General features: G+C 38.9%; 3 protein-coding genes across 4 annotated transcripts; all 3 read right to left on the bottom strand.

The window, feature by feature from the left end:
* Window positions 1-122: 122 nt before the first annotated feature.
* On the bottom strand, window positions 123-1,787 carry LOC122019350 (cell surface glycoprotein 1-like). Its single transcript, XM_042576826.1, has one exon. It carries the CDS (start codon window positions 1,785-1,787, stop codon window positions 123-125), a length of 1,665 nt encoding a protein of 554 aa, XP_042432760.1.
* A 984-nt stretch (window positions 1,788-2,771) lies between these two features.
* LOC122021454 (transcription factor bHLH63-like) lies at window positions 2,772-3,999 on the bottom strand. The gene is made up of 5 exons (XM_042579572.1): window positions 3,647-3,999; window positions 3,446-3,580; window positions 3,273-3,365; window positions 3,126-3,198; window positions 2,772-2,986 (listed from the first exon to the last, which is right to left on the bottom strand). The coding sequence occupies exons 1-5, from the start codon at window positions 3,959-3,961 to the stop codon at window positions 2,910-2,912; spliced, it is 693 nt and encodes a 230-aa protein (XP_042435506.1). The 5' UTR covers window positions 3,962-3,999; the 3' UTR covers window positions 2,772-2,909.
* A 5,931-nt stretch (window positions 4,000-9,930) lies between these two features.
* On the bottom strand, window positions 9,931-13,083 carry LOC122021445 (protein RER1A-like). Of its 2 annotated transcripts, none has more exons than XM_042579563.1 (4): window positions 12,853-13,083; window positions 12,371-12,772; window positions 11,575-11,755; window positions 9,931-10,342 (listed from the first exon to the last, which is right to left on the bottom strand). In XM_042579563.1, the coding sequence occupies exons 2-4, from the start codon at window positions 12,709-12,711 to the stop codon at window positions 10,295-10,297; spliced, it is 570 nt and encodes a 189-aa protein (XP_042435497.1). In that variant the 5' UTR covers window positions 12,712-12,772; window positions 12,853-13,083; the 3' UTR covers window positions 9,931-10,294. The 2 variants fall into 2 exon arrangements, with proteins under 2 accessions (XP_042435497.1, XP_042435496.1); XM_042579562.1 differs by having other exon boundaries at window positions 12,371-12,779; window positions 12,853-13,082.
* Window positions 13,084-13,188: the final 105 nt, after the last annotated feature.

Below are 13,188 nucleotides of genomic sequence, written 5' to 3'. Positions count from 1 at the left end.
CAAAGTGCAAGCATGGACAGACATATTATGTAAATGCCATAAATTTTTTTCTCATCAATGCTATATTGAGAACCAGATCAATTACAACATAGAAATTTCTCTGATATGCTAGCTAAAGGGTCTCAGGCATTCCCCTTTCTGATATTATGCTGGTTGGTGAGAGATTGAGCAAGATTCGTTTGAAATGCACTCTGCAGGGACTGGATTGGTCTTACCTCATCATTTGAATTTGCAAATTTAGCTGGTTTAGTAGAGAAGATCATGTGAACTCCTGGATCTTCTTGGATGCAAGAACTCTCATGAATCAATGAGTTGTTGATGCTCTGAACATTGCTATTCACACTTGTGCTAATGGAGGGGACTTCAGTACTTGCCATTTTAGGTGCATCCATGAGAGCTTTGTCATTGACCTTGCTTCCTGCACTTGGATGCTCTTCGATCTTGGACCCTCTCCTAGAACATGCCGTATCAACTGTCCTGCGTCCTATGTGCATGGATGCACCACTATTTTCTCCAGCTAGAGTAATAATGCTTATTCCACATTCACTATCCCCTTGTAGTGAGTGCTTGATATTCAACATCTTGTTCTCTGTTTGGAGATCGTGTCCTCCACGAGTTGCTGAAGCTCGTGGAATCTCTGGATCCAGCGTTGTTTTCTGCTTTTCTTCTAAACCCTTCTTACTTGCTTTCATATCAGGTTGCTTCTCTTCAATTTTTTCATTTGCTATTTTTGTTTTTTGACTGCGATGGCTTATCTCTCTTGTAACTTCCAGATCTTTTGTTGTGCTGTCTACATCTACATGTTTAGGTCTTTCCTCTAGTGTTGGCTGTTTCTCATTTACAGTTTCAGCATTAGCTTGTGTATGTATGGAGGCCTCCGAGTGTTCTTTTTTTTCAACATCCATTTCTTGTTTTTCCTGAAGCTGAGGCGTGCATGTGTTTGCTACTGACTCTGGATGCGTTATCCTTTTCTCTTGTACTGCCTTTGATTCTTGTTCAGTTAATGGTGCTCCTTTCGGAATTGCTCTACTCGTAGGAATCATGGTCTCTATTGTGTGTCCTAACTCAGGTGCAGATACAGTTTCTGGCTGTGTTAATTGTGAATCTGGTTCTACTTGTTTTGGAGGTTGAGTAGTTTGCGATTCCTGAGTAAGGACTTCTTGTAGATGAGTTGGGGACTTAGGTTCTTTAGATTTCTTATCATACATTTCAGTTTGCAAGGATGTTGAGGTTTGAGATACTTCCTGAGTTTCTGTCGGTTGTTGCGGTTGATGAACACCTTGAGATGGAGTTGGTGACATGTGGGTCGTTGCAGCTGGATCTTCTCTTCTTGATCCTCGTGGAGATGAGCTTGAGGCCGGAGAGAATCTACTTGGAGGAGTAGGCTGTTGAGGCACTTTGCCAGTTGCCTGCCTTGAAGGTGATGCTTTTGGTGAAGGTGTAGGCAGAGGTGTAGGCGGAGGTGCTATATACTCTTCTTCTGGTGATAATTGAACTGTAGATATTTCCGGCATTGGATCTTCATCTCGCGGAGTGGGGCTTGAGACTGGAGAAAGCTTCGTCGAGGGTGGTTGTCGTCGTTCCTGAGGCGAAGGTGCAGACAAAGGAGATGGTGATGGTGTGGTTGATGTAGGTAGGGAAGGCCTTTTCGACGGCGGTTTAGATGGAGCTGGGGCTGTTGTTTTTGGCAGTTTCGATGAAGAGGCCTTCCCGGATACACGAGGAGTGGTGCTTGGGTTCCATGGCCAAAACCGAAAAGGTTGCTTCTTTTTGGGTTGGTTGGCCATGAATGCTCCTAGAGTGTTCTCCAACAGAAGGTTAAGGGTTGAAGGATGAAGAACATGAGGAAAGGTGAAACGATGAATGGCATCCTCATCATGTGTATCGTATATATACTTATAGATGATCCAAAGAACTCTTTTCTAATAGGTTTTGCATCTAATTCTTTGATTTCCAATGTCCTTGTGTAGATTCTGAAATTTGGTATATATACTTGTAGATTCATTGCTTTTGCATCAAATCGAAGCATTCCTTTAGGGGGGTGTATGTCTTGCCATTCGCCCTGCCGTACACCCTTGGCCTCTTTTGAACAGGTTATTCTTTTTTCAATATGAAGCAAGACGCCACAGAGGAAATAAAAAAAAAAAAAAGCATGACCCAAGCTCTAATCTCACGTAAGATAAATATTCTGAAGGTCAAATCGTTTTGAGCACGTATAAATTGTATTTTGAATTTATAGGTGAATTAGGAGGAAGACCATTTATCTCTAAGATATCTAAATGGACAAAAATTAAAAGTGCATTTTAAAGTATATAAATCCAATATTAGAACAACATCTATTCGCCAACTACTTGTTTCATGACTTTAAAATTTGAGCTGTGTATCATACTCTAAAAACAGATTACTGACATTAACAGTAGGTCAGATTCCAGTATTGAATATATCGACGGATAAATATAGTTTTAATATATAGTAGCAGTTACTACTAGTATAGTAGATGCTACAATAGTATTGAAATACCAGGTATTTTAGAAATAATTTATTTGACCTTTTATTTTTATTTTTAAAAAAAAAGAGATTTTTTTTATGATTTATATAATTTGGAAAGTTTTTTTAATTTTTACTCTATTTAAATTATAAAAAGAATAGCCCGAGAAAAAGGGTTTAATGGTGATTAAATGCGAGAACAGGTATCAAATGGCAAAAAATAAGGAACAAAGAAAACTATAATATAGCGAAATTATTTCTATTCACCTCAAAGGGACCAAAAAAAAAAAGAAAGAAAGATAAATGATTAACTTTTCCACTTGTCGAGGGATGTTGAATTATACGATACACATGATTGATTCATGATTACATACTAGCCACTACGTTCAGTAATTAAGCAATCCTGGTTTTCTGCTCAGGAATCACATCTCCATCTTCAGATTGTCAGGCAAGATATTTCCTGCAACACATAATTCTTGTTTTCCATCTCTTATCTCATCTGTGAAATCGTTATAAGTTGGTTATGTTTTCTGTTCATCTCTATCATAATAAGAGTTTTTTTTTTCCTTCCTTTTTATAGATCTTTTTAGTGGCAAAAACATGTATCACAGTCAGTGAATGTTAAGGATCTTCTTTACCTTGCATTAATGTCTGAAATGGGAAGAAGGCTGCTGGCCCTCTCCCCAGCTGGAAGTCCACCCCATACAAACCCTGCAACAGTCAAGAATCAATGCTCACCAAATCTTTCAGCTCAAAAAAAAAAAAAAACTGATGACAAAATTTACATTAGATACTGGATCAGAGGAAGCCATGAACACGCCCATGCTACTTGATCTGGATTCTGCAGGATCCACGGCAGCAAGCTTCATCGACAGGAACTGCCCGAGGAGCTGATGGTTAGAGCTCTGGAGCCAACAAACAAGAAATCTTATAGTAACTTGAAGAATTAAGTATGCACCTCGACTTGTCGTTGGAGGGACTGAACATAGTCGATGATCTTGTCAAGCACGCCGGCCTTTCCGGTGGCCTTACTGCATCCGGGCACCAGTTCCTGGAGGCACTTCATCCTCTGGCTGATCCGTGCCCTCCTCACCTGCAAACTTTTTCAAGTCAATACGAGAGCTTAGTGGAGGTGCCCAGTTAACTGGACTTTGCATACTCTTTCAGCCAAACTATGGCTATCAGTGGCTTGTCCCCGGCGAGCTCTGACATGAATGCAATCAGTCTTTGGTGCCTTCTCGTTCTCCTTCGACACCGCTGTCGGTCTTGTTATTCTTGTTGCCTTTGATTTGGGAGAGCTCTGAAGCTTTCTCTTCCTTGTGATACATGTTTCCTCACCATTTTCAGTGACAGAAACAGGGTTTTGAGTGCTCAAGAGATCAGGGCAGCCATTGCCGAAGCCATCGGAAAGAAACCTATCCAGGGAATTCTGCAGTGGATTTAGGCTCTGCATGATAAAGGATTGCAATGCCATGAAATGCGTCGAGTGTGTATATATAGCAAAATTGAGAAGGGGAATAAGATGAACTTTCATTAATATCTTATAAGATGCTATGTTTCTTATAGAATTGTGAAGTTCATGGCCTAAATAAAATATTTTATGGGATTGATAATATTAAGTAGTTCTGGAGATGAGTACAATTTGCAATCTTAAACAAATAACAACAAAATAATGGTAAAACTAAAGATAGTTAAAGCGATTGGTTAAGTTCTACCTGTAAACTAATCTGAGTTCATATCATCAACTCATGATGCTGATTGAAATGCTCCAGTTGTATCTTCCAGCTTCTTTTACTGTTGTTGCATTGACATCGTTTCCAGGTACAGAAGACTGCATTTGCACTGTTTGGAATTCAAGCATGGTTCTCAGGGTTCAGAACTAGACATTCACGGAGAGACATGTAGTGGCCCCATGAGTTTATGTATAGTCATTGCTGTGCTTGGATTCTTCTTCTTCATCAGCTAATTATCTGAACAGCAGCTTTTTAAATAAAGAACTGAAGGTTCAAGGAAATTTCAGCCAAATTATAAAAATAATGTGTGCCACCTAATCCATAATGCTCTACAGTTATATAGTTCAACATATATCAAGCCATGAACACGAACAAGAGCTGGCAAAGTTGAGGTTTTGAAATGAAAGAGCAATGGTTTTCAATGCCATACAAGTATAAAAAATGTGTCGTCTTCAGTGTGCAGTAATACACCAAAGGTTGCAACAGATCCAAGGAAAAGGACTCCAATTCATAAATGCTCTTCTCCTGCAAGGATTTATGCTGAAATAAATCTGACAAAAGTCAGCACATCGAGCAATAAATTAAAGTGTGCTGCTGAATGCATGCCACCTTCAAAGACTGGAGCTCCCAGCCCCTTTTTCTGAGCTAAGTCTGATTTCATTGCATGCCACACAAGAAGTCAAGCTGCCAGTTGGTGTTCTTCAGCAGCTGTAATTGTGATTGTGACGCCGTACAGGATAATGATTTTCCTGCGAACTGATGAGAAGAGGGATCAGAGAAAATGATAAAAAGAAAATCCGAAGAAAATAAGGAGAAAAATTGTCATTTGCTAAAAGAAATTTTTTTTATTAATAATTTAGGGCTGATTCCTTGTACAACTAGGCATACTGCTATATATATATATATATATATATATATATTTATATAGACTATAGAAGCTAACAAAGAAAAGAAAAGAAACCATAATATATATGGATTTCAATTCTAATTTTATAGAGAAAGAAAAAGATTTTTTTAGAAAAATAAATCTTTGACAGAAATTAAAATTAATAAAACAAGATACTATTATAAATTAACTAGGACCCATAATTACTAGGAATAAAAAAAATATTCTAAAAATAAAAATTATTAAAAATAGTAACAAATTTTTTGAAGGCTCGGATGAGGGCTTAAACGGTATAATTTGAGTCCAAAATTAAAGATTATGGATACTCCGGTAACAAATATAGATTTTAAAATTCTACACGCGCGAGATTCTATAGAGCTTGATTCCGAATTCTGAATTAAAAGTTAACCGTTTGAAATGCAAAGGGTCATGCTGAGTTGATCTGCACTAGATTGATACGGTAAACTTGCAGCAAAGTAGACAATAATCAGTAGACAATAAGAGCATCGACATTGGACATATTATTTAAAGCAGGAAACAAAGGAAAGCAAATAGAGGTCTCTCCTACACTCTTTCATGTGGCTCTGTCTCCAGTTGTTGTGGCCATTGAGGCTACCCTGCAACCCACCACACAACCAGCTTCCATCCACCATCAACTCTCATTTTCAATCTATTATTATTTGTTTTCTCATTCAGAGAAAATAAAAGATGTATTCAATCAAAGCAGTTGATGAAGTGTCTCTGATTGAATCCTCTAAATTCTATCTGATCTTGTTCACAGTTTCTCTTCCCAAAAGTGAATCCTTTTTTTTTACAATCCATTTAATTCTTTCTATTTAAAAGCTCCTGTTGCTTTTGAGGAACTTATCAATGAAATATGGATCTCAAAAGCTGTAAGTCTCCAAATGAACCATCTAAAACAAATCATTACGTAGATTCCATATATATGTTATAAGGGAATTATCTTTTCAAAAAGTACCTTTAATCTCAGGAGATCATTGTATGTGAGGTTTTTAATTTTTTAGTGGCTCTGTAATTTCTGTTTCAGAAAGGTCACAACTCACCAAAAGTTGTTCAAAAGCTTCACATGTTCATCAAGGTAGAGATCAATATACCATTCAATGCAGTCACCACATAGTCGAGGGTTTCAGAATCATTTTAGTGTTTCTGAAAAAGAAACACAAGTAAACATCCATCACAGTCAGTAATCAAACTTGAACTTTGCAGTTGCAAATGTTTCAAGCTGCGGATTGATTTGTGGGTTTACTGATACAACAAGACATCAATTATACAAAAATCCAAAGATTGTAGGGATATGCAGACAAAAAAAGGAATCCTTCAAGATCAAGACAGAAACCTGATACAATGCTGCTCCAAGAACAGTGTACTTTTTCGCTGTTCAACCTATTGGAAGCTTACAATCTGATTCAATTGTTGGCAGCTCATTTTCTGAGCTCATGAAGTTCTTAAAATATAGTAGTATTATACAACAAATGGTGGGAAAGTAGATCTGGAAGAGACTGCAATCGAATCAATGCAGACCTTTACAAGAAATTCGATCCTCTACCACAAGGTGGTTTGGCTTTGCCGACGCAGACCAGGAGATGAGCGTTGGGGTGATCACAGCGAGCAGAGCCCAGCAGGCGAAGATCAAGATGTACAATGAACCCGTCCGGAAGCTGAGTCGAACAGAGGCTGGTCGAGCTGCCGCCGGTGTTGACGGAAAGTCATTGAGACGTCTGGTTGACCGGCTACCCCCTTGGAAAGGTCGACGCGTGCGAATGACGAGGGATGATAATGGGGATGACGAAGCAAGGGTCCTGCGCACACTCAGACAAGCCCCCTCTGCGTTAGAGACTAAGAACTAGGGAAAAAGTCCCCGGATCAAGCCCTCCGACGCTCAAGTCAGATACTTTTTCCCCAGAAGAACAATGAAAGAACGAAAAGTAAAAGACGAGAATGAAAAAATGAGTGAGCGTACCTGCGTAGAGACAAAACCTCCCTTTTTATATGGCAATAGATGCTTCTGTAGTCTGACGAGTATCAAGGAATGTCGGGTGTCAGGATTTGTCTGGTGGTGAATGACACGTGACATCTCTCTATAGGTCTGAGGAGGAATCAGAGGGCGACGAGCCACAGACCGTTAGCATATTCCCTGACTGGTAGTGATTATTCTCTGACGGGTTATTATGATTCTCTGGCTTGATTGTCGTGTAGTGCTTGTCCACTCTGGTCTGTTAACCTTAGACTGGGTCTTCATACCTGTAAATCCCGACCTGTAGGCCCAAACCTGCATTCCCTGGCGCAATTCCCAATTTGTATCTGTTGTCCTGTGAATCCCGATCTGTACGTCCTGCCCTGCATTTGCTATTTAGTTTATCTCCGTAGATCTAGAACCGCGCCTACCGCCTGTACGTCCTGCCCTGCATTTTGCTATTTGGTTTATCTCCGTAGATCCAGACCTGCGCTTATCGTTCTGTCAATCGAGGCCTTTGCTTGTCGTTCCTTAAATCTCATCCATATGCACGGCCATGTTCTGTATCTTACCCTGACTTGTAAGTCTTCATCCACATATCCTGGCCCGTACTTCTCTGGCCTGTGTACTCTGTCCTGCGTATCTCGTCCTGTAGATCTAGGCCTGAAAGCCCTATTCCACATCTTGACTTATATGTCTTTGGTCTGCATATCCTGCTCTGCGATCCTTGGTTCGCATATCCAGACCTGTACGCTCTGGTCCATGTATCTTGTTCCACCCGTCCGTAAATCCTGCCCCGTAATCCTTGGCTTGCATATTCTAATCTGTACGTTTTGGTCCAGCTATCCCGTTCCGCAAGTCCATAATTCCTGATCTGTAATCCTTGGCCTGCACATTCCGACCTGTACGCTCTGGCCCGGCTGTCTTGCTCCGCAAGTCTATAATTCCTGACCTGTAATCCTTGGCTTGCACATTCCAACCTGTATGCTCTGGTCGAGATGTCCTGCTATGCAAGTCTATAATTTCTTACCTGTAATCCTTGGCTTACACATTACGACCTGTACGCTTTGGTCCGGCTGTCCTGCTCCGCAAGTCTACAATTCCTGCCCTGTACGCTTTGGCCTGTATCCTTTGGCTTCCGAGTTCATACTTGACACATAGGCTTAACTCCGGAATGCCCCTTGTGCCCGACCAGGACCATCCTATAACCCAATCCTCTGAACTCCACGTAGGTCGGACTTTTGACCTCCATGTAGGCCAGACTTTTGACCTCCATGTAGGTTGGACTTTTGACCGCCACGTGAGTTTGACTTTTGACCACCCCTGGGCATGACTTCTGACCACCCCTGGGCTGGACTTCCGACCACGTTCGCTACCCGACCCCACTATCATGCATCATATCATACAATATGGGTGACATTGCCGTGAGCAAGATTGGATGTTGAAGCGGGATGTACTCAATTTAGTTTTTTATAAAATTTATAAAATTTTAATGGCTTTATATATTTTCATGGATTCTTTTAAAATTCTCTGATACAAACTTTAAACCCTTGATAAATTTTAAAAAATAAAAGAAGAATCATTTATTCATCATTGTGATTTCTATGAACTTTTACCCCAACATGTCTCTATCTTTTCAAATCCGAGCTTCATCTGCTAATCAAGTGCTCTCTTTTATTTTCCTCAGCGCTTCTTCGATTTCTCTCTCTTACAAGCAGATGAACATCTATTGAAATTACATAGTTTAACTTTATTATTTTGATTCGTCTGAAAGAAATTGTAGTGTTTTGTATTTTTTTTTGAATCTACTTGTTGATTATTGTGTGATCACCGATTTGTATGTGCGTATTTTGTGGCAAAAGGCGATTCGCTTGCCCCCAGCACCCCCGCCAACCCGTCCCTAGGCTAACACGGAGGAGGTAAATCACGGGTGGCTACTAGCCATTAGTGCAAATGACCAAGACATGAGGGAAATTATACTCGGTCATGCCGAGTTTCGACCCCGTATTTTGTTTGTACGTGTGATGGTAATTAAACTTTTAATTAGATGAATTTTGGTGTGCGATTTAGGATATCTGATTTTTCTTCGCGTCATGTAATGTTATCTTGGCGACATTTATGAGGTGTTGTAGAAGGCACTATGACTAGTCGACAAGTTCTTGGAGAAGGAGAAGGAGAAGGAGAAAGGGAAGGAGAAGTTGTTAAAGGACAAAAAATGATCAGCGAGAAATTCTACTTTTATTTTTTTTTTTCAATTTTTTTATAATTTTCAAATTAAAAAAATTATATGAAAATTCTTCTTGGTATCCAATATTTATAAGGAATTATTAAATTATAAAATTCATAATTTTTCAAAATTTTTTAAATATTCTTAAAAGTATTGTCAAAAAATTTATAAAACTCCATAAAATTCTTTTTACAACTCTATGCAATTCTATAAAACTCAATAAAAATCTACCAATTCTAAACAATCTATCACTAAAAAAAAATTAATGAAAGCAGTTAAAATTCTCTTTGATTTTGTTACAATTTTTGTTTAGCCCTTCTAATTTTGATAAATTACATATTGATAGAAGATCATCTAATGGAATATGCTGATTGTTGCACCGCAAGCGTAAATGTGAAATTATGCGAAATTCTGGACAAACTTTTGAATAAATTGGTAGCTTAGTTTGTATGGCTTCATACAAGTTTCAACACAATTGATCGAATTGGAAGTCGGAACTTCGTGTACGTCTAAATGACCAACCAAAAGAGAATGAACACATATGAAGATTTACTTGGAAATTCTATGCCTTCTTTAATCGAACTAAAAAAAAACACAGAAATTCATGATATGGTAAGCATCATTGGTATCCATACAGTGCAAATAAACATCATCTATACTCAAACCATATGACCATCCTCGTGGTGGTCCATCTGTACTTTTTGAATTTATCGTAAGAGATTTCTATAGAACCAGGCCAACCATCTCATCTCCAGGTGAATGAAAGATACAAATACCTAGACACCTGGGCATTCATTTTTAGTTGAAATCTCTTTTCTCAAATCCAACAATTTCCAGAGACAATGCTGAATTTTTTACTAAACATGAATAAGGAGAGTCAAAACTTAGATGAGCAACGAGAAAAATATGTAGTTTAGTTGTCAATCCTCAGGTCGGGTACATCGAAGAATTTGAAGAGCATCCAGTGACCTATCCTCCGCTATGAATCAATCCTTTACCAGTCCGCTGCTTCCAGCCATTTTTTCTCCATATTTCTGGTACAAACACAATGTGATTATAGTTTAATTGACAAGAAATGATCGAAAAAAATATATAAATGCAACTGTGAAATGAAAAGAAAGCAATAATATGTTCATAGTTAAATCCAGAAAGCCAGAGCTTATTAAAATCATAATAACGCAGAGGCATAATATGCACCAGGTGTTCTTTAAGGACCAGTTTCTGACTAGAGGAGAGGATTGAAAAGGAGGGAGGAAAAAAAAGAATTTCTTGTTTATTTGTATTTGCCATTGAAGAGGAGAGGGAGGATATTTGAGAGGATACACTATGAATTTATCCACTATCCACCACACCCCAATCAAGGTCGCTTTGCTGGACACTTAACAAAGGTGGATCTTGCCAGCCAACAGGCTGACTTGCATTCCCTCGCACGCCCTATGCCGCTTTGAACTCCCTCACATATTGGCTGCTGCCTCAACCTCCCTAGCATCCATGCGAGTGCTAATTGAGGCCACCTTGGCTACTTGACATTGCCTTGCTGGACATGCAAGAACACGTCTTGCACATCCCCTAACACATGAGACTATGTCACACCATAAGAAAGAGGCAAATTAGATATTTCATCTTCCCTTACATGGGCACAGTCGTCATTCCAGCCCAATGCCAAAATCCATCCACAGATAGATCTGAGAGCACCTATAGATCACGATTTCAAGTTGGTAAATGAGAGATGACGCCAAATCAGCCTTCTCATCTCATCTTATCTCCTCCTAGGTAAACTGGGCCTAAATCCAGACATTATGATATTTCACTAAATTTACACATATTAAATCATTTTGAGATAATGCAGTATTGTTGTAGTAGGCCTTGTTGGTCTCGACTATACAAAACTATATCATTTACAATATTTAAACAAACTAAATCTACAAATTACTAGGCTCCCTCTATCTTTCTACACCTTCCACTTTTATTAAATCAATTATATTTGACATTTTGACTAATCACTAAAGTCCATTTATCACCTACACCTTCCACTCTAATTGATCCACCTTTTCTAACTATTACATTTATTAATTCTCTTTGAATATGCACATATCATTTTAATATATTTTCTTTAGTTTCCTTATAATTGCTTCCAAAGTTAAATTTTTTATTTATTTTATCTTTACTTTCTTACCTTATTTCATAATCATATTTGATAAGTCTTGCAGATCAATCAACTAAAGCACACCCATACAAGGAAACACAAAATATTAATCGGGCACACCTGCTTTCCCATGCTGAATGGAAGATACTTGTACTTGATCATGTGCACAATTTGGCGTTTCATTGTTAAGAAGAAAAGAACAATCCAGTAGAACAGAAGAATGGGCCAAAAGACGGGGACGTCAAATACAGAGAAGAAGGTCATCACAAAGGCAACACAGAAAGCTTTTGTTATGGAATACCTGGAAGTAACGAAAAGTGTTAGCCAAAACAAACAAAGGTTACACTGTTGAAGATTCTTAACAAAGGTATACTGGTGAAGATTCTTTAGAAGTGACGACATAACCATCATGATCAAACTTCATGTTAGTCCCAACTGTTGAGTTCAACTACATTTGAGCTCAACTTAGGCCTATATTGGCACCACTGAGACAATGTAACTAAAGGGTCTTGATGTAGTAAATGAATGTTACGAGAAAACTCATAAAAAATCAAAATTGGTTTTTCTTTCTTCAAATAATGATAAATTCATTCATGATATTGCATGACAGATATAAACATGATTTAGCTCTTCCCATAGAGGGGAGATTATAAGAACTAGTAGTCTACTATAAACTTGTGACTCCAGAATCTCTCATACCAAGGGAACTCATTAATTAATTTTACAATTCAATGCACAGGCAAAGGTAAAAAACTGAAGGAAAAAATATTACACACACACACACACACAAAAACAGTTTCAACTGGTGAGTAGTGATCTCTTCATAGTGTGCCAAAGGTCCAACCAAGGGAAACCATAAAATGAATAACCATTGCCAAAATTTTAACAAAGGGATCAAACCAATTTCAAAGCTTACCAGAACTTGAATTCAGGAAGACGGCGCACAAATGGTTTGAACTCATCCGAGCCCTTCGTCGGCAAGGCAGGCCCATCAGTACCTTCAAGCTCTGGATCCGCCAACGGCGAGAGGAACCCAATCAAGAGATTTAGCAGATAGATCCCTAGCCCATACGTGATTATGTAAAACCCTTGGATGAAGTAAACACGCAGGAAATAGATGGCCGCCATTCCGGCAGTACCGAGCCACCTTCCAGTCGCGTGAGGAGTCGATTTATCCAGGTAGTACTGAAATGTTCTCGAGAAGTCGCTTTTCCATTTCAGTAAGGGAACCGACGCAGCTGCGCCATCGACCTCCATAGATCCGAACGCAAAAAATCTCTTCAAGGAGGATCACTTCCAAATATCTCAGGTCCAAACCCTATTCTCTGAATACGCCGTACCATCAAAGTCCGATCAAGGCATAATATTTCTCAAATATGAACAAAATAGAGAAATCACCTGCAAAAATTAGGGTTCTTTTTCGTCGTCGACGCGGAGGTAATAGAGATTCCAGTTCCAAACAGGAAGAAATCAAGATCGAGGAAGGGAACCACTAGAGCAGAGAGAAGAACGAGAATGAGATTGAGATGAAGATCTCCATCGGATTGCTCCGAGAGAGGCGGAGATCGGTTAGGTTTTTATTTGGGGCTGCGTCGTCACCGGTCCACTTTGTGAAAACTTAATTCAAATTCTTGTTCTCATTTTTTTTTTAAAATAAAAAATAAAAAATATCGTGTTAAACGGTGGGCCCACTGCTGTTCCTTTCATGTTCGGTGTTTCTAGAATCAAAATAAT

This window comes from Zingiber officinale, chromosome 9A, assembly GCF_018446385.1.
Source record: "Zingiber officinale cultivar Zhangliang chromosome 9A, Zo_v1.1, whole genome shotgun sequence".
NCBI lineage: Eukaryota > Viridiplantae > Streptophyta > Magnoliopsida > Zingiberales > Zingiberaceae > Zingiber > Zingiber officinale.
Note: the sequence above shows the minus strand (reverse complement) of the source record. Positions and strands in the feature narration are given on the sequence as shown.